Source organism: Artemia franciscana, chromosome 5, assembly GCF_032884065.1.
Source record: "Artemia franciscana chromosome 5, ASM3288406v1, whole genome shotgun sequence".
NCBI lineage: Eukaryota > Metazoa > Arthropoda > Branchiopoda > Anostraca > Artemiidae > Artemia > Artemia franciscana.
The window spans coordinates 45,072,885-45,093,575 of NC_088867.1; the positions used below are offsets into that span (position 1 = coordinate 45,072,885).

The 20,691-nt window shown below is 36.7% G+C and overlaps 1 protein-coding gene across 3 annotated transcripts in view; it reads right to left on the reverse strand.

Moving 5' to 3' along the window:
* LOC136027479 (microphthalmia-associated transcription factor-like) overlaps positions 1–20,691 on the reverse strand; it is a 225,660-nt gene that overhangs the window by 21,904 nt on the left and 183,065 nt on the right. For all 3 annotated transcript variants that reach the window (XM_065704786.1, XM_065704788.1, XM_065704789.1), the window contains exons 5-6: positions 12,738–12,821; positions 5,084–5,199 (exon numbers count right to left, since the gene is read on the reverse strand). In XM_065704786.1, the coding sequence (XP_065560858.1) occupies positions 5,084–5,199; positions 12,738–12,821 (200 nt within the window). The remainder of the gene's footprint in view (positions 1–5,083; positions 5,200–12,737; positions 12,822–20,691) is intronic.

Consider the following 20,691-nt stretch of genomic DNA (forward strand, 5'->3'; position numbering starts at 1 on the left):
ATTTTATATCGCACGATTTTGGGAGAAAAAGGGGGTGGGGAAGGGGGCCCAGTTGCCCTCCAACCTTATTGGTCACTTAAAAAAGGGTAGAAATTTATTTAATTTCTATTCGAATGAGCCCTATCCCAATATTCTAGGACCACTGGGACGACACAATCACCCCTGGAAAAAAAAAATATAAACACGCATCTGTGATCTTTCTTCAGGCAAAAAATAGAAAACTCCACATTTTTAAAGACAGGAGGTTGAAACCTCTGACAAAAGGTTCTCTGATACGCCGAATAATCTGGTGTAACTTCTATTTAGATTCTTTGACTTTTAGGGTTGTTTCACCCTTTCGGAAAAATAGGCAAATTTTCTCAGGCTCGTAGCCTGACGGTATATATCAATCGGTATCAAAATTCCATTTTTTAGAGTTTCGGTTACTATTGAGCCACGTCGCTCCTTAATTACAATTCGTTGCCACGAACTGTTTGATAATTACACCATGTTAAAAGTAAAACTGAAATACACAGAATTATCAGATAGTTATTTGTATTGAACATAGAAAAGCTTTCAATTTCGCACTAGGAAAACTTGGTACAAGACAGTTCGTGGTAAAGAACTGTAGTAAGGAGCGACCCGGCTCAATTGTAACCGAAACTCTAAAAAAAACGAAATTTTTATACCAATAGATACATCAAAAGAATTGAAATTTTATGCTGATTTTAAATATATAAGTTTCATCAAGTTTAGTATTATCCGCCAAAAGTTACGAGCCTGAAAAAATATTCCTCATTTTGGAAAAAAGGAGAAACACCCCCCTAAAAGTCATATAATCTTAATGAAAATCATGATATCAGATTCAGTGTATCAGAAAACCCTACTGTAGAGGTTTCAAGCTCCTATCTGCAAAAATGTGGAATTTTGTATATTTTGCCAGAAGACAGATCACGGATGCATGTTTATTTTATCTTTCCCCCAGGGGTGATCGTATCGACCCAGTGGTCCTAGAATGTCACGAGAGGGCTCATTCTAACGGATATTAAAAGGTCTAGAGCCCTTTTCAAGTGACCAAAAAATTTGAGGGCAACTAGGCCCACTCCTACGCTAATTGTTTCCTAAAGTCACCGGATCAAAATTTTGAGATAGCCATTTTGTTCAGAACAGTCGAAATATCTAATAACTATGTCTTTGAAGACGCCTTAATCCCCCAGAGTCCCCGGGAGAAGGGCTGCAAGTTATGAACTATGCCCATTGTTTACATATAGTAACGGTTATTGGGAAGTATACAGACGTTTTCAGGGGGATTTTTTCTGGTGGTGGGGGGGGAGGGGGTTACGCGGGAGGATCTTTCTAAGGAAGAATTTATCATGGGGGAAGAGAATTTCAGTGAAGAATTTCCAGCATTATTTAACAAAAAACAATGAAAAAATAAGTTAAAAAGAAGTTTTTTCAAGGGAAAGTAAGAAGCAGCATTAAAACTTAAAACGAACAGAAATTACTACGTAAATGAGGGGGTTCATCTCCTCCTCAATACCTCGCTATTTACGCTAAAGTATTGAAAATAAAATGCAAGTTTTGTTTTAATGATTCATGTACGCTGAGCCAAAATAAAAATCTGCATTAATTAAAAAATGTTCAGAAATTAAATAAAAAAAATTAAGTGAAAGTAAGCAGCGACATTAAAACTTAAAACGAACAGAAATAATTCCGTATATGAAAGGGGCTTTCCCCTCCTCAACATCCCATTCTTTACGCTAAAGTTTGACTCTTTCATCCAACTCGACTTTTTAAGACAATAAAAAACTTTAGTGTAAAGAGCGGGGCGTTAAGGAGGGGACAGTCCCTTTTATATACGAAATAATTTCTGTTTGTTTTAAGTTTTAATGTCGCTCCTTACTTTCAGTTAAAAAAACTTGTTTTTTATTTAACAAAGAGTTAGAGGCTAGTGAGTAGCGACTCCACTCACATACAGGATACTTCTTATCCGTTTTAATTTATGATGTAATTAGTTGCTTTCATATGAAAAAAAACGAAACAATCTGTTTTTTAATTTAATTTTGTTCAAGGTGAGCGATTTAAGAAATAAAAGCCAGAGCGTTTTTATTTCTCAAACCCAAAATAAAAATGGCGTAGTGTTTTTTGGATTTCGTTAGCCAAAATTTTCTTAGAATTGGCAATAGTTTGAGAATAAATTTGTATCAATAAATCCTGGGGCCGGGTTTTGAATTGCGATGTTTAAAAAAAAAAGATGAGGTACCAGGCTAAATCGGTAAGTATGGTAAGCACGGAAGCATCAATACAAACAATTTTACAAACATGAATTCGAAATTATTTGTGAACAGAGCATAGGAGGGAAATCGTGTTGGGTATAAAATCAGTCATTTTGTTTAATGCTAGGAATGTTTTAACAAACAGCACTAAATTTCTTTTGACCCCAAAAGCTTAGCTTCGTTGGGGGCCTAATAATGCAATGGCAACAAACTACAAATTCAATTAACAGAATACAGAAAAAAGAGCAAACAGAGTATATAGGCTAGAATACAGGGAAATACGCTAACAAAATGAAAACACAGTAAAAAAGCGAAAAAAAAGAGAGAAAACAGAGATGGCCTGTGATTCCAGGTGAAATCAACTGAAAATTGGGGGTTTCTACAGAGCTGTCGATGAATGATAATCTACCGAACAGAACAATGTAGCGACGAGGAGTGTCTGCGTCGTGAACACCGTGATACCGTGATGGATGTCGTGGACTGGAGTTCTTTAGTAACTGAACCCCAGTAACTTTAGTAACTTGAGTAACTTTAGTAACTTTTAGTAACTTTTAGTAACTCTTTAGTAACTTTAGTAAGATGGTAACTGAGTCTTTTTAGTATACTTAGTTGGCTAAACATAGGTTTCGTTTAGCAATAGTATGCTCAAGGAAGGATAGGCGTGTATTTCTGCCGAAGCCTAAAGCATGGGAAGACAAAGTGCTGCTTTAGCTGCTCTATTCTGGAAGACCGAAGAAAGGGCAAGAGATATTTGCAGCCGAGCAGCAATATGACAACTATTGAAACACAAAAGCACAGAACAGGGAAATGATTATATCTGGTGAAAGCTGAGAATTGATGCGGCCTAACATAGTAGACTTCAAAGAGAGCCAATCTTCCAAAGGACTGACAAGGGAGCTAACGCGAGTCAGGTAAGTTTAAATAATAAGACGCAATCAATATGCACACCCAGGAATATAACATCTGTACTGAGCGGTGGTCTCAATTCCATATAATAAGGACAAAAATCTTCCACATAAAATAAAAAAAAGAAATAAGGAAATATCGAAAAAAACGAGGGCAAGTTGGTGACTAAATCTCAAAATACAGAAACGTTAATGAAACAGCTATTGAAAAATACGGATTCTGTCCTAGCTACTGAGTACTGATGCTGCTTGTCTATAGCTTTGTTTTGAATTTTCCTAAAGTGGTTATTATTCCTTGAGCACTTCAAAAGCTTAGTTTTCTTATATATTTTTTGAACACAGGAGAAAGCTTGCCAAAGCCTTTACCCAACAAGCAGATGTTATCCAAGTATCTGCTTGTTTTGTATTTCTTAATCACTAGCTGAAAATTATTCTCGTTGCCAGTTGTCTCTCTTTTATTTCTTTTCCAATTTTTATTCATCATGTATAGGCAGTTCAGTCTTAGAACTTATTTGAGCAAAAAGCCCAAAATATTTGTTTTGTTTTTTCGCTCTCATGTAAAATTTATGTTACGTAATATACAACATACTTTATATTGAGATGGAGGAGGAGCGTGCGTAACTATATTGGCCTCTGGCGGTTTGGTGCTGCGGTGAGTTGTTAGTAGTAGTAGTAGTAAAATACAGCCTTGTTTATTATAACAGAGCCGAGATTAGCCTGGTTCTTGATTATAAAAACAACATAAAATCTTGGGATTTGGTGAGGAAATTACTTGGGGACAGGGCAGGATTTAAAGCTTTGACGCTTCTAGGCCTCCACTCCATTCTTGTGAGATCTTTGAGGAAATCCCCAACAATTTGGGGATGTTTGAGGCACTGAAGTGAACGCAACTGAAGACCCAAAAGTAATGAAAGAGAGAGGTGATACCGAACTCTCAGCTGCCATTCTTGGAAGACATCTGACAGTTTATAAAAGGCCACAGAATTCCTGTATTGTTTTAAAATCCTTTTTCTGTAAATAGGCAGCGCGGTGGCAGAGTGCACCCGGTACTTTCACAATAAAACAGAGCAGTCAAGTTATGTGAAGAAAAAAATCACTCAGTGACAATTTATTGCACCCCTGGCATTGTGTACCCCTAGGCTCGGGCCTAATAGGCCTGTTGGTAAATCCTGGCCTGCTTTGGAAGCGCATTTTTGAAGTCTACGACGATACATTCTGGTACTAGATATATCTCTTTGTAAAAGAGACGCATCAAGGAAATCTTGTGTTTTATTTATTCTTGCGATAAAGGAAGTAAATAAAAGTAAAAAACTATAAGATGTATTTTTGTTATGGTACTAAAAAAAGGAAAAGAAGAACAAATAAAAATAGAAAATACTCTAATCGTCAGAGGTAATTAAAAATACAAAACTGATACTTGCATGGTAGAAATTTATGAAAAAAATTCCACCGGGGGCGTTGGCATTTAATGATAAAGATCAGATAAGATTTATTGTAACAAAAAAAAGACAAAAAAACACACGCGACAAATAACCGACATCCCACAAAGGCTCGATGGCCTGTAAATGACAACACAGCAAATAATAAACTATTAACGTTGGACAACTGTATCAAGGAAATTTGTTTATGATTTATCCTTGTGATAAAGAAAGTAAATAAATAAAAAAAAACAATGTAAGATACAATTTTGGTCTAGTTTTCTCTTTGCTAAATCAACAAAACATTTATTAGAAATCTAAACTCTTTTTAATCTTATGTAAAGAGATCGAGACTATGGGAAATTTTATGAAATTACTTCCAGTGAAAATGAAATTTTTTCATTTTTATGGAAAAATGAAAATTTTATTTCCAGTTTATAAAGTATACGAAGGATTTGCTACTTCACATGAATTTATTTATTTTACAAAAACTCATATTGACTACCTTGATCTTGAAACAACGATTTTTTGTCCAGCTGGTCTACTCCCATTAGTGAGTTTGTGTCCATATGCCACCGTTGCTGAGTTTGAGCGTATGGAGGCAGCATCAATTGGTTTTGACTGGAAATATAAGAAGAGATGTTCTCAAGGTGACAAGTCTTATCAATGGACCTATTCAAACATATAGATTTTCAAGGTCACTCAGCCTAGTAAGGAAAAAACAAGTGGGAAGCAGCATAAAATATAATTTCAGTTTGAAGTCAAAGAGATAAGAAGAACAAGGGAGTGAGAGAGATAAAAACTGTATACAATAGTAGTATCCCCATAGGCACTCAAAACCGAGTACTATCCCTACTTTTAAATGGAGCCCCACTTTCAAATGGAACCCTATTCTGTCATCCCATGACAACCAGAAAGTGTATGTTGCATCATAGGGAATGTTTTCTAAGAGGTGTCTGTTACGACTAGGGAGGGTTTTTCTGCGTTGAGGATGGCTTAATCTTGCGTGATTTAATGGCTTTATTTGGAGTGAAGCAATGCCGCATGACCTGCTAGACTTCCGGGGACCGCGTGGGAAATCCCCGCTTGTAACTGAGAAAGGCACACAAGTGAGTGTTAATTAATGACGGGGCAAACAGGAGTGTTACTTTATGGCGATGCATACGTGGATGTTACATAATAGCGGAGAACACATGAGCTGTCACGTAATGACAGCGCACGGGTGGGTGTTACGTAATGACGATGCGAATGGGGAATATGAGGCAATCTGACACTAGGGTATTACGTAATGACGCGGGGCACAAGTGGGTGTCTCATAATGACACTGCACACGTGGGATATTAAGTAATGGCGGTACAAACGGTGGATATAATGCAATCTTACACGAGGGTGCTACGTAACGACGGGGGGCACACGTGGGTTTTGCGTAATGGCAAGTTTCGTAATTTGCGTAATGGCATTAAATGGGTTTAATGGTCATTTAAAGCCATTTAATGGTCCTAAAGTTTCCGCTCTTCAAATAAAAACAATGGTCATTTTTTAAGTTTATAAATTTATTTATGAGGGGAAAAATGTAGAAACACCCTTATATGTGATAATATGCACCAGAAAAGTGTCATCGGGAGTGGTAAATTGTGCCACGCTGGCCTCAAATGCTAGGAGTCATCAGAAGAAACGCTAATGGAGACTTTTTTTTATTAAGTTTAAACGATTGATTCTTCTGTAAACGAATATTTTAGCACGAAAATACTCGAAAAATGTCCTGTTTGTGATAATGTGCACCAGATAGTGTCTTGTGCCATTTGTAGCTTGCCACAGTGGCGTGGATTGTCATGGGGGCATCATGCTTAGAGGTGGAATGCTTAAACATGAACTATTGTATTTAATGCGTGATCTTTTACAAGAAAATACCTGGAAAATATCTTAGCAATGATGAGGTGTGCTAGAAGGTGCCAGAAAGGCTAGTCATAGTGTGGCACATTGGCGTCAACTGAGATGGTGTATCATGGAGGTCTGTCTTAAAAACATGAACCAATGGATTTAAATCATGTTTTTAACAAGGAAATATCTGAAAAATGTCTTTGGAATGATGAGGGGGTGTTGATGTTAGAAATGACGAGGAATGATGAAAGGGCACTAGAGGCGGTAGTAATAGTGTTGCACAGTGAAAAGAATTGACTTGGTGCATCACGGATTGTTTTCTTGTGGAAACATGAACCACTGGGTTTAATGTATGATTTTTGACCAGAAAATTCCTGGGAAATGTCTTAAAAATGATGAGGTGGCTGTCAGAGTGTGCCGGATGGTCAATCGTAATGTGACACAGTGGCAGGAATTGACATGGTGGTATCATTGAGGACTGGCTTGTGAAAAAATAAAATCAATAGATTTAACTCCTATTTTTACAATGAAACTTTTTGGAAAATATCTTAGGAATGATGAGGGGTGCCCGGGGGCAGTCATACTGTGATATGGAGATGTGAATTGACATGGTGTATTACGGAGGGATGGCTTCCGAAAAAACACGGTTCATTGGATTTAAATCATATTTTTATCACGAACATTTCTGGTAAAAATGTCTTTGAAATGGTAATACACATCACTAGGGGGCATGGGGTAGCCATATATTGTCATGGTGATGTGAATTGCTTGGACTAAAATATTCTACCCCTTAAAGTGAAGGTGTAACTGTTAAATGAATTTTACCGACGGTGGGGGGACTGAAATCTAGCACCTAGCTAAAAGAAACGAGGGATTTTCATTAGGACCTCTCATAAAAACTGATTAATGTTGCTTAAATTTATCTCTAATAGCAATCCCCCCCCCACATGAGTTGCTTTCTAGGGTGGGCTAGCCACAAGGTGTGAACATACATGGCCTTGGCACAATGAAACTCGGGATTTTTTCTTAAGAAGCAAAGAGGAAAAAGCAAAACTTTTGGCCATGCATGAAGGTGCAGCATGTTCTAGCCATAATGGTGTTCTCGCTTTTGTTTCATCTCTGATAGCAATATTATCTGGTAACACTCTCTAAAGCATTACTCAACAAGCAGGTGTACTTCAAATGTAAGCAAATTTCAGTAAACGATTTTCCAACCATGCATTTCAGTTATTGCAGTCATAGGAAACATGTAATACAATTAATCATTCTAGTATGCGCGAAAAGGGGATTCTGCTTGTGTGCAATAGGCTATCTCGTAGAATCTATTTCCTGAAACATAATATTAGAAATAGATTGATGGTCCGAACGTCTAGTACACAGTTCCATTGAATGAAAATGGCCCTTTCGAATCTTAACGGGGACAAAAATCATTAGAATGTAAAGGTTCCCTAAACGCCCTGAAAGAAAATGAAATCCTGAAGAAAAAAACGCTTTGAAAAAAAGAAATTGAAATCTCTTAGAAGTATTATGTCGCATCAAACGCGTTGTATATCGTCATTACGAAGCATTTGCGTATGCGCTGCTGTTACGTAACTCCCAAGTGTGGCCCCCATCTTTACGTAACACCCATGTGTAAGATTGTGTCAGATCCCCCGTAGACACTGTCTTTACATAACATCCTATGTGTGTGCTGTCATTATGTGATAACCACGTGTATCCCCCCCCCTCATTAGGTAACACCCAAATGTAAGATTGCGTCACATTCCCCGCGTGCATCGTCGTTACGTAACACCCACGTTTGTGCTGCTATTATGTGACATCTTACGTGTGCGCAGCTCTAAAGTAACACCCACGTATGCACCGCCATTACGTAACACCCGCATGTGCACCGTCATTACGTAACACTCACGTGTGTGCCCTCAAAAGTTACAAGTGGGGAAGGGCCCCTGCAGTCTAGTATGTCATGTGAGATTGCGTCACTCCCAATAAATTCGCGCAAGATTACGTCATCCTGAAACGTAAAAAAACCTCCCTAGTACGTAACGATGCTTCTTAGAAAACATTCCCAATGATTTAACATGTACCTGCTGGCTGTCATGGAATGATGCAATAGGGCTCCGTTTAAAAGCAGGGCTCCGTGTAAAAGCTGGAGTAGAGCGCCGTTTAAAGTGCCTATGGGGATACTACTTAAGATGTAAAACATGAAAAAGGGGGAACTGCAACGGGTACGAAAAGGGGGATGAGGCAATTCCAAGTTAATTACTGGAAATATAATTTTTTCGGAAAGAAAACAGAGGGGTAAAAGGTAGGAAAAATAACTGGAGTAGATTTAATCATAAGCCCAAATTGAATGTCACTAAGTCAACGAAGATGGCTTATACGTGTTGAGAGAATCATGTGATAGAATTAATGTTTTCTTAAGTCCCTGTATGTCTAGAAGAAGAAAAGCCCCGGTGACTAGTGTACATCAATAATTTGTTTCAGGATAGTCTTTCAGATCACTCTGTTTTGAAGTACTACTACTACTACTAGTGCTACTAACAACTCACAGCAACACTAAGCCGCCAGAGGCCGACACAGCTACGCACGCTCCTTCTCCATCCCAATCTGTTCAAAGCCTCCCTCTTTACAACACCCCATGAAGTTCCCATTTCCTTTAAATCTTCTTTAGGACATCCTCTCACCCCAGACGAGGACGACCTGCTTTCTGTTTAGCCCTAGACAGTTGGCCAAAAAGGACAATCTTCGGCAATCTGTCATCCTTCATCCGCAGAACGTGCCCTAACCATCTCAACCTTTCTTTTATTATAGCTCTAGAAAGTAAATGGAACCACACTTTACGTACACCAACTGTTATATACGATCAGTTTGCCGGGTACCCAGAACAGTTCGTTGGCAATTTCTCTAGAAAACATCTATTAAATCTTCATTCGCTTTTCGGAGCGCCCTTGCTTCAGAGCCATATTTGACCACTGTCATCACCGTACCTTCCAAATTTCTAATCTTGGTTTACAGACTTATCTTCCTATTCTTAATTGTGAAAAAAACACCATGAGCCTTGGCTATTCTACTTTTAACATCTTCACTGCTCCCACCTTCTTTACTAAGAATGCTACCAAGGTAAGTGAAGCTGCCAACCTGATCAATCTTTCGAATTCTAGCTAGCAACGTTGTCTTTGTTTCTTAAAATTGACAATTCAGGCGCTAAAGGAATCATAGCTAAAAAAAAAAAAAAAAAAAATCAGGCTAGAGAGTTTTTGAGGATTTTTGAAACCAATGATGCATAAAAATTAGGACGATTCCACCAAATATCTACAATTTAGAAAAAAATACCCCTTTTCATTCAATTTTTTTTTTTGAGAAAAAATTGATTGAACATAATATTTCCCTTGAAACCCCCCCCCCCCCCCCCTTCGTAGAGTTACTTTCATTGAAAACAAATTGATCGACGAGTTTTTGATGATTTTAAAAAACAAAGATGAAACATATGGAAAGAACGCTAAATATTTCAATCCTACTTTTGATAGCATTACTTAGCAGCAAAAAATAGAAAAACATCCTATTACTACTACTACTAACAACTCACTGCAGCTCCAAGCCGCAAGAGGTCAACAACAGCACAGGACGATAATTTTTGTTCTGCATCTAACCGCTAACTTTGATCTATTCAAAGTAATTCATTACCGTTCGAGAAGCTTCAAATTACTTTGGGAATAGCATTAAAAATGTTGGAACGATGCCAATTAAATGATAGAGTTAACTCTAAAAAGAAGTCTTATCTTAGAGAGCTAGACAGTTTAAGTTGGAAATTATAAAATATTCTAAGAGAACCCAAAATATTCTGAAAGACTTGTTATATCAAAATTAAATAAAATATAAAAGGGAAATGTTGTGAATATTATGCTTAGAGTGAAGTACGAATAGTGAATAAATGATATTAGTTTCAGCACATTTTAATTAATTAGTATTTCACTATACTAATTTACACCTAACTCGCAATAGAGTATGTATGTTTATTACTCTTTTAAGGGTTTGGCCGAATTACTTGTGAGCAAAAAAAAAGTTGAGAATACAGCGCACCATCTATGGTTTACTTGGCTTTCTGGCCATTTTGTTGTTTCCTTTGCTACTACCTTTGGCTGACTGACTGACTAATTTATGTACGAGCGGCTATAAAATAAACATAATTTGAAACAACCAAAGTACCTCAAAAGGCAATAAAGTGCCTGATAAAAGACAGCTTTAATCCCTTTACTCTTTATCAATTCATCATTAAAAACAAATCAAAATGGTCACTCATCATGATGCCTTTTTCATTAAAAAAGAAAGAAAAAACTGCTACAAAAAAGAAAATCTACATAGCTATATTTCATCATAAAAAAGAAAACTCCTTTAAAATATAAATAAACCAATCTGCTCAGCCCCCCAAATGCCAGTCGGAGTATTATTCTAAGTTTCTAGAGCTAAATAGCATATAGTATGGTGTCTTGATTTTTGACAAAGAAATTATCGGTATTCCTGATGTCATATGAGTGAAGGGTACTATTAACACAAAGAGTCCTGAAGCGCCAACATTATTCCAACACCAACACATTAAATCCTGAAGCGCCAAACACATTAAATCCTGAAGCGCCAACATTATTCCAACACCAATATGCGACAAGGGTATATTGGTAATCACGAATTTGTTATGCTATAAAATCTTAAACACTTGAAACCAAATGCTCTATCATTAACTCCTTCAACGTAATTTCACAAGAATTAAACGACTTCATTCTGTAGAACTTGCACTCGTCTAAAATTGAACAAAAATTATTCGACCACAAAACACGACCATAAGAAATATAAGGACATCCTATTACATGGGATAATGTTAGAAAAGCCAACTCAGTGAAATATGTTTCAACCCCCGTATAATTCTCAGACACTTTGAAAGTTTTGCTACAATTAGGTCACTCTGATGCTCCCAAGATATACTACAATCAAGGAAGAAACCTAAATAACTTACCTAGTTCACCTACGACAAACATTTGCAATTAAAAAACACTTTTTACCAAAAAGTGTCAAACTATAACTCTACTAACCCTTCTCAACTCTACTATACTCTACTCAACTCTACTATATACAGTAAAAATAGTTTCCTTCACGTTAACTGACAGGAGACTCAAACGTGTAAACACACGAAATGACCTAAAAACTCTATTGGCTTTCACCAGGAAATCCTCCAAAGTTTGGCTTGAAACGTTGATTGCAGCAATATAAGCAAAAGATGGAAGTTAACACTCAGGCAAATAAAATCGCATTCTTTCGACGCAAGCTAGACATCAGGTTCAGGTTCAATCGGGTTTAATTAAAAAAGGCAATAACTAAACTTAAAATACAGTGCTCTGTGACAAAACTCATATGGCAACTCATATGGCAAACTCATATGGCAGGAGGCCTAGAACCAATCCCAAGGGAACACCACAATGAATTTCAAAAGGAGATGATAAAAGACTATCAAAAACCAACTGGATAGATGTACCACATAAGAAACTATCAAACTTACCTGCACATGTTGAGAGGGATCCCCCGTTTAAGATTGAATCCTTTTCCTCAGAGGATGGACAAGTAGACCTACAGGGCTAGCTCTATACAGACGAGTGGATCCCCTCCCCCAGAATAGTTCAAGGAATCATCCTTCTCCCAGACATTGATTCAAAGAACTTCTCTAGGAAAACTGGAAATAACCAAAGCAACAAATTTTCCGAATATGGACCTTTCCCCCTCCTAAGGAAGAAAAAGGCTCTAATCCGCTTCTTTTCATGGAGTCACCCTTGTGTGCCCCCATTCCTTGTAGATTTACTAACTGTAAGAATACTTAACGTAATCCTAACGTATTTTTATGAAAAACTTTTTATCTGTAAATATTATTCCCAGCAACAAGGAACAGGTCATTCTTGTTGACATTTCTGATTATTTATCTTACTGCTTCTATTCATTATCGTAGTTGTAAAGGAAATTTAAAATCCCCGATTTTAGAAACTTTGAATTGCAGCGATGTCTATAACATCGAACTACAACTTATCAATTAAAGAGTTACAATTTTCTTAGGACTTTCGAAATTTCAAAGCTGGTCTTTTCGGTAGGTGAGAGGGAGTTTTGGCGCTGATAAGTACAGTTTTTCAGATGCTGCTTGTCTGAGTTTTGGGTATTGCAAAATTTCGAGTTATAATAGTTAAGGTTCAAAAAGCTAAGCATTCTGGATTAAAAAGAATCATTTAGGAAGGTTTGCTTACTTCTTGCGAGAATGAACGTCCAACAAAATCAAACGTATCAAAGTCGTAGTCTGGTGTCGATATATCTTCGAGGTAATCATCAGCCTGAAAAATGAGAGACCTATGAAGATGAATAGATAAATTAAATGAAAGCTCAATGACTAAACTAAACTCATTTCAACCAACCGAGAAACTTCAAATGGCCTTATTATACAGAAGAGCTAACTCAAAATTTTTTGGATAAAGAGGTTGTATAATTTTTTACTTCTAATTAAAAGTTTAAAAAAAAGAAACGATATAATCGTTTCAAGAAAATCATATACAATAAATTAACGTTTTTATCGGTATATTTCAGATTTATCAAACAGTTCGTGGTAACGAACTGTTGTAAGGAGCGATTCGGCTCAATAGTAACCGAAACTCTAAAAATTTTGATACCAATAGTCACATCAAAAGAATCGCATTTTAATACTGATTTTAAATATAAAAGTTTCATCAAGATCAGTTATACCCATCAAAAGTTACGAGCCTGAGAAAATTTGCCTCAGTTTAGAAAATAGGGGGAAACACCACCTAAAAGTCATACAATCTTAACGAAAATCACACCATCAGATTCAGCGTATCAGAGAACCTTGTTGTAGAAGTTTTAAGCTATTATCTACAAAAATGTGGAATTTCGCTTTTTTTGCCAGAAGACAGATCACGGATGCGTGTTTATTTGTTTTCTTGTTTTTTTTTTGTTTTTTGTTTTTTTGTTTTGGTTTTTTCCCCAGTGGTGATCGTATCGACTGAGTGGCCCTAGAATCTTGCGAGAGGGCTCATTCTAACGAAAATTAAAAGTTCTAGTGCCCTTTTTAAGTGACCAAAAAAATTGGAGGGCACCTAGGCCCCCTCCCACGCTCATTTTTTCCCCGAAGTCACCAGATCAAAATTCTGAGATAGCTATTTTATTCACCACAGTCGAAAAACCTAATAACTATGTCTTTAGGGACGACTTAATCCCCCGCAGTCCCCGTGGGAGGGGTTGCAAGTTGAAAACTTTGACCTGTGTTTACATATAGTAATGGTTACTGGGAAGTGTACAGAATTTTCCAGGGGGATTTTTTTGGTTTAGGGGGAGAGTTGAGGGGGGTGGGGTTACGTGGGAGGATATTTCCATGGAGACTTCTCATGGTAAAAGAGAATTTCAATGAAGGGGGCGCAGGATTTTCTAGCTTTATTTGAAAAAACAATAAAAAAATAAATATGTAAAGTTTGTTCTACTGAAAGTAAGGAGCAGCATTAAAACTTAAAACGAACAAAAATTATTAAGCATATGAGGGGTTTACCTCCTCGTTATCCCTCACTCTTTCCGCTATAGTATTTTTAGTAATTTCAACTATTTATTCTACAGCCTTTGTGATTCAGAGGTCATTCTTAAGGAATTGGGACACAATCTAAGCTTTAGTGTAAATAGCGAGGTATCGACGAGGGTTGAACCCCCTCATATACACAATAAAACCATACGAATATAGAAGTTCGTTACGTAAGTTAATTCGTAAGTTACGTATATTTTTTACCAATGAAAACGTTTGTAAAAAATTAAAAGTTCTAGTTGCTTTTTTCAGTAATAAAAACTTGGAGGGCAACTAGGCCTCCTCCTTCGCTTCTTTTTTCTCAAAATCTTCGGATTAATTACAATTAATGAATATGCAAATTTTTTTTGAATTATTTATGTGCGGAGAGCCAAGATCAAAACATGCATTAATTCAAAAACGTCCAGAAATTAAATAAAAAAAAGTTTTTTTTAGCTGAAAGTAAGGAACGACATTAAAACTTAAAACGAACAGAAATTACTTCGTATATGAAAGGGGCTGCTTCCTCATCAACGCCCCGCTCTTTACGCTAAAGTTTTTTACTGCTTTAAAAAGCAGAGTTAAGAGAAAGAGTCAAACTTTAGCGTAAAGAGCGAGGCATTGATGCGGAAGCAGCTCCTTTCATATACGAAGTAATTTCTGTTCGTTTTAAGTTTTAATGTCGCTCCTTACTTTCAGCTAAAAAAACTTGTTTTTCTATTTAATAGCTTTATAGAATCGTATTTTTTAATCCTAAATTCATGGCACCAGGTACAACTGAATATTTGATAAGACTAGCAGAAAATCAACCATTTAGTTGTACCTGGCACCGCGAATTTAGGAATAAAAAAATAATTGATTCTTGAAAAAGCCACGAATCTGAAATAAACTGATAAAAACGATATTTTTTTTACATACGATTTTAGGTAAACTTTGTAATGTGGGAACCATATTGTTTCTTTTTCTTATGAAACCTTTAATTAGAAGTAATAAACTATGCACTCCTTATATGTTTCTGCATTTTGTGCAAGTTGTTTTTCACAAATTGATGCAAGTTCTGATTTACCATCAATCGTGCTTCAGCAAACCATTATAAATTTACTTTATAACATTACCGTAAACTCATAAGCAATACAAACATTTCTAATGAAAATTTCACCTACGAAAAGAAACATTTCGAGTAGACTTGCTGATAGATTAAAAGCCTTGGATAAAAAATTAATGAAGAATGATGAAAAAAAAATGCAAGTTTCTCATGCTATATAACCGACCGTTTTTTTTTATAGAGAAAGAGAGAGAAAGATGGGTTTATTAATATAAATAAACAAAACAAAACAAGCAAATGGCCCGAAGCAAAGCTTGTTTGGGCTTACAACCCCAGTACACATACAAATAAAAACAATACGAATTTTGACCTACCAATGCTTTTTTTCCATCGTACATGTTTTAAAAATCCGAATGCTATATAAAAAAAAAAAAAAAAAAAAAAATTAACGCTCTTTCAAAAGTAAAAGTATTCAAAAATATCAATATATCAAAAATGTTTGGGGTGTTGAGGGCTTTCATTTTTACATTAGTGTTGGATTAGTAGTTTTCTCTGATAGACTTATTAGATGAATAATAGTTTGCCTAGGGGTTTCCCTAGAGTTGAGCCAATAGAACTTCCTTTAAAGTAACCAGCAAAAGGATTCAGAGAATAGTTTCCATCGGGAGACCATTCCAAATGGAGGTAGAGTGTCTTAGAAAGCTGTTCTTCAAAAACTCAATGTATGATGTATCTTATTGTAGGTAATCCGACAGTATTTCTGTCTGTTTACCATGTAAACCGCTTGTGTAAATTTTCTCCCTAGAGATGTGCCTGTTGAATTTCTCTTTAAAAGGAATCAACAGCCAGGGTTTCAGGGATAACCTCCCTCGGTAGTTCATACCATATGGATGTTTAACGTCTTACAAAGCTATTCTTCCAGTGCTCAGTGCTGGTGTAAGGTCCGAAAATGTATAATTAGCTTGGTACAACATATTATTTCGGTGATATATTATAAATTAAAAAGTCTCTGATTTCACCACACCAGAAATAAATGAATGCACATTCTTAATTCTGTGACATCAAAATAATGCTGGGCTGTGCTATCTAGTGCGGTGAAAGGTATAAGGTGCAAAAAACGTATGATTAGCTCAGTACAACATATTCTGTTGATGATATATTATAAATTAAAAAGTCTCTGACTTCATCGTACCAGGAGTAAATGAATCCACATTCCGAATTCTGTGACATCAACATAATGCTGAGTTGTGCTGTCCAGTGTGGTGAAAGGTGTAAGGTGCAAAAAACGCATGATTAGCTCAGTACAACATATTCTGTTGGTGATAACTATATATATAAAAATAAGTTGTATGTGTGTTATGTCTGTCTGTCTGTCTGTCCGCATATGACGTCTTAATTATTTCAAAACGAATGTATTCAAGCCCGAAGTAGCTGAGTTGGTAACGCGTTATGTTTCAGGTTTTAGGTCCGAGAGGTTGCTGGTTCGAACCTTGGCTAGGTAAAAACTACAAAAAAAAACTAAAAAGAAAAAACTAAAAACTAAAAAAAAGCTAAAAAACTAAAAAAATGTAGACACTAAAAAAAACTAAAAAGAAAAAAAAACAGGGACACAGCTACAACGGGGACGCCGGGGGGCACAGGGGGATATATAAATGACGACGGCGACACAGGGAATGTTCGATTAGCAATCACCATCAACAAAGCTCAAGGGCAATCATTAGAATCATGAGGTATAGATCTGAATACGGATTGTTTTTCCCATGGACAATTATATGTTGCATGTTCAAGAGTCGGTAAACCTGACAATTTATTTATATGCACAGACAATGGGACAGCGAAGAATGTTGTATATTCGCAAGTTTTACTTAGCTAAAAACATATATATATATATATATATATATATATATATATATATATATATATATATATATATATATATATATATATATATATATATATATATATATATATATATATATATATATATATATATATATATATATATATAGTAGCTGTTGGGGTGGCGCTTCGCGCCACCCCAACACCTAGTTGGTGGGGGTGCTTCGCGCCCCCCAATCCCCCCGTGCGCGTTAGTCGTTACGCGCCATATTAGTTACGCGCCATTGTAGTTGTGTCCCTGTGTCCCACCTGTGAATATAGATAGATTTATATATGTGTTTCAAACTACGTAAAAATTGCGAATATACAACATTCTTGGCTTTCCCATTGTCTGTGCATATACAAAGCCGTATGTACTAATAATGACGTCATATGCAAACGCTCTTTTTACAAACAAACAAACATGCATACACATAACTCGTTTTTATATAGATAGATAGATAGATAGATACAATACAAATTAACTGCGTAAAACTTGCGAATATACAACATTCTTCGCTGTCCAATTGTCGCTGTATATAAATAGATTGTCAGGTTTACCGACCCTCGAACATGCAACGTACAATTGTCCATGGGAAAAACAATCAGTATTAAGATCTATACCACATTTTTCTAATGATTGACCTTGAGCTTTGTTAATGTTGATTGCAAATGCTAATCGAATTGGGAATTGCAATCTTTTAAATTGAAAAGGCAGATCCGTTGGAATCATGGGAATGCGATGAATAAGGACAGCCTCACCCTCAAAAGGCCCTGTCAAGATTGTGGCCTCTATTAGGTTTTCCATTGTTTTTTTTTTTACGGCAAGTCGCGTGCCATTGCAAAGCTTTGGTGGGTTGATATTTCTTAAAAGCATTATTGGTACGCCTATTTTTAGTTGTTGCACGTGTGGTGGAAACCCTGAAGGATCTATGGAATTTAAAAATTCAGATGGATAATTAACCGCTTCATTTGGTTCCAAAACTGTGTCGACTGACTTGTAAAGGACTGCCTGGTCTCGAATCTTGGTCAAAACAATATTGTTGATTTCGTGGACGTCTATATTTTTGGGTGCGAGAATCGCTCTTTCACTTAGCCATTTATTATTTTTATAATTTGTTAGAATATTCGGAAATACTTTTTCAATCAATTCATTTTTGGACGTCACTAAATTACAGAAATCAGCAGGTAGTTGTATACGTCCTGAAATTGAGTCTACTGGGAGCTTTCCGTTTCCAATTACCAGCAATTGATCTGAAAATGTTTGACCAGAGTCATCGTTTTGCAATCGGACACGTATATTTGTAGTTAATTTTAATATTTTTACGTGTGCCCATAAATTAGAATTTTTCAGGCAAGCATTCATTTCGTCTGCAGAAGTTGATCTAGGTATTATAGGTAATGTTTGCCTGAAATCTCCCGCAAGCAATATTAATGTGCTGCCAAAGGGTTTCGACTTCCCTCTCAAATCTTTCAAGCATTGATCCAGAGCCTCGAGCGATTTTTTGTGTGCCATTGTGCACTCATCCCAAATAATAAGTTTGCATTGCTGCAATACTTTACCCATCCCATATGATTTGGAAATATTGCACGTGGGAGTTTCTGTAGAATGCAAATTCAGAGGCAATTTCAAAGTGGAATGAGCAGTTCTTCCACCAGGCAGCAATGTTGCGGCTATTCCGGACGACGCAACTGCCAACGCTATATCATTTTTTGATCGAATTGATGCCAGAATCAGTTTTATCACAAACGTTTTACCAGTACCTCCTGGCGCATCCAAAAAGAAAATTTCTCCAACGTTGTTATCGACACAATGCATTATCGTATCGTACGTTAACTTGGAAATGTTATTTTGTACATACGACAATAGATCACTCGTACTGTAACTTTGTTCACGATCCAATTCTACACATGTCGAAACAGCAGCGATACGGTTAGGTGAAGGCATTCCCAAATCCTGAAGAGGTTTGTTTGCCATACGTACGCACAAATCTTCTATAATAACTAAAGTGTAGTTATAAATTTCTGATGTAAAATCAAAAGTCATATCTGACGTCTCTAACTGTTTTCGATGGAGTATATCTTCGGACATTTTTGACTTATATGTTTCCCATAACTCTGTAGGAGCTGATGGAGAGCAAGTTGTTAAAATGATGCCAAACAATGCACGAATTTGACTTGGGGTTGACGTTTCGCACGCGTCATTGATGCAGTTATCCCAGTGTTGGTCATTCTCCAATAAATTCAGAGCTTGGCATTCAATACGGTAAGTGTCATGTATAGTACCGTTTACAGTTCTCAAATACTCAAAGGATGTCGGACCGGGTACATTCACCAAAAGCAGGCGTAGAAAGAAGCCTTCATGTTGATTGGGGTGAACGGTGTAGAGTCTTCCTATCGTGGTATCTTTGAAGATGGTAGGCTGGCCGTCGACTGACTTACCCTGTTTTCGACGTTCAAATACTTTATTTTTAGTATTCCACGTGTAATACGAAGGCACTTCAGTATACAGCAGTTTTTTTGCAAAAGAATCATTTTTGCAAAGTGAAAAAAAAGCTGTTAATGTTGTATCCGGTGGATTCAGGGCTCATTTTTGCACGTTGGTTTCCGTGAAATAAATACGTTGACCATTCTGTAAATGTACCGCTAAGTGAACAACAGCTGGACTACGTTCATGTATCGGAAATGAAAGAATTCGCCAAACAGCTTCATTACTGCTTATGTATCTTCCAGCCTGATATTATACGATTTCGTCGAAATCTTTGATTTCGGGCTGCAAGCCAAAAACTGCCATGTCACTGCCTTTGTTGACGTATTTACATATGTATTTGATTGCCTTTACGGAGTTACAGTATTCAACGTTTATGTGTGCATTAAATGTTTTTGATAATAATGGGGAATATGGAACAACCCACTGGCTATCTACTTCGATGGTGGTACCGTTACGCTTCTTTATTATTGCTGTTTTACCGCCATCTTCAGTAGATCTTTTTCTATATTGTGGGTAACCATCATTGCCAGTAATTGTGTTTGATGCTAAAAGTCGAGGATATTGCTTTGTGCACCTTCCTTTGGCCATGCATGGTGAATTTTCGTTCAGTGCACCGCAAGGTCCATGTATCATATTTTTTACAATAATATCATGTAACCCCTTATCGACATTTTTATCTGGTATTTCAGCGGAAATCACATCATCAATTTCGTTCGAAGTAATTTTTTTATGTAGCCAGATTAGTATATGTGCGTGTGGCAAACCTCGTTTTTGCCATTCCACTGAGTACATCCAGCATCGCACTGACCCAAACACTTCAAGTTTTACTATGTAGTTTATCAGTGATTTCAACTTTTGCCGGAAGACACGGGCCGTAATGTCATGCCTATGAACCATCGATTGTCCTTGAAGTAAAAGCTGCAGTATCTCGTCCCAAGATTGATTACATGTAAATGTAATAAATAAATCTGGACGACCATAGAGACGAACATACGCAATAGCATCTTGAGCATATTCATGCATATGACGGGGACTGCCAGCATATGACGAAGGTAAAATTGTTAATCTTCCAACGTTTGTGGTATTACCGTCATTTATAACTGCATCTCGCAAATGAATGTATTGTTCAGAGCGGAGCTTGGTCTGATTCAGGCGGATATATAGCAAACGTTCTGATTCAATTTTAGCATACCTATCAACGACGAATTGGTGAAACAATTCACGGCA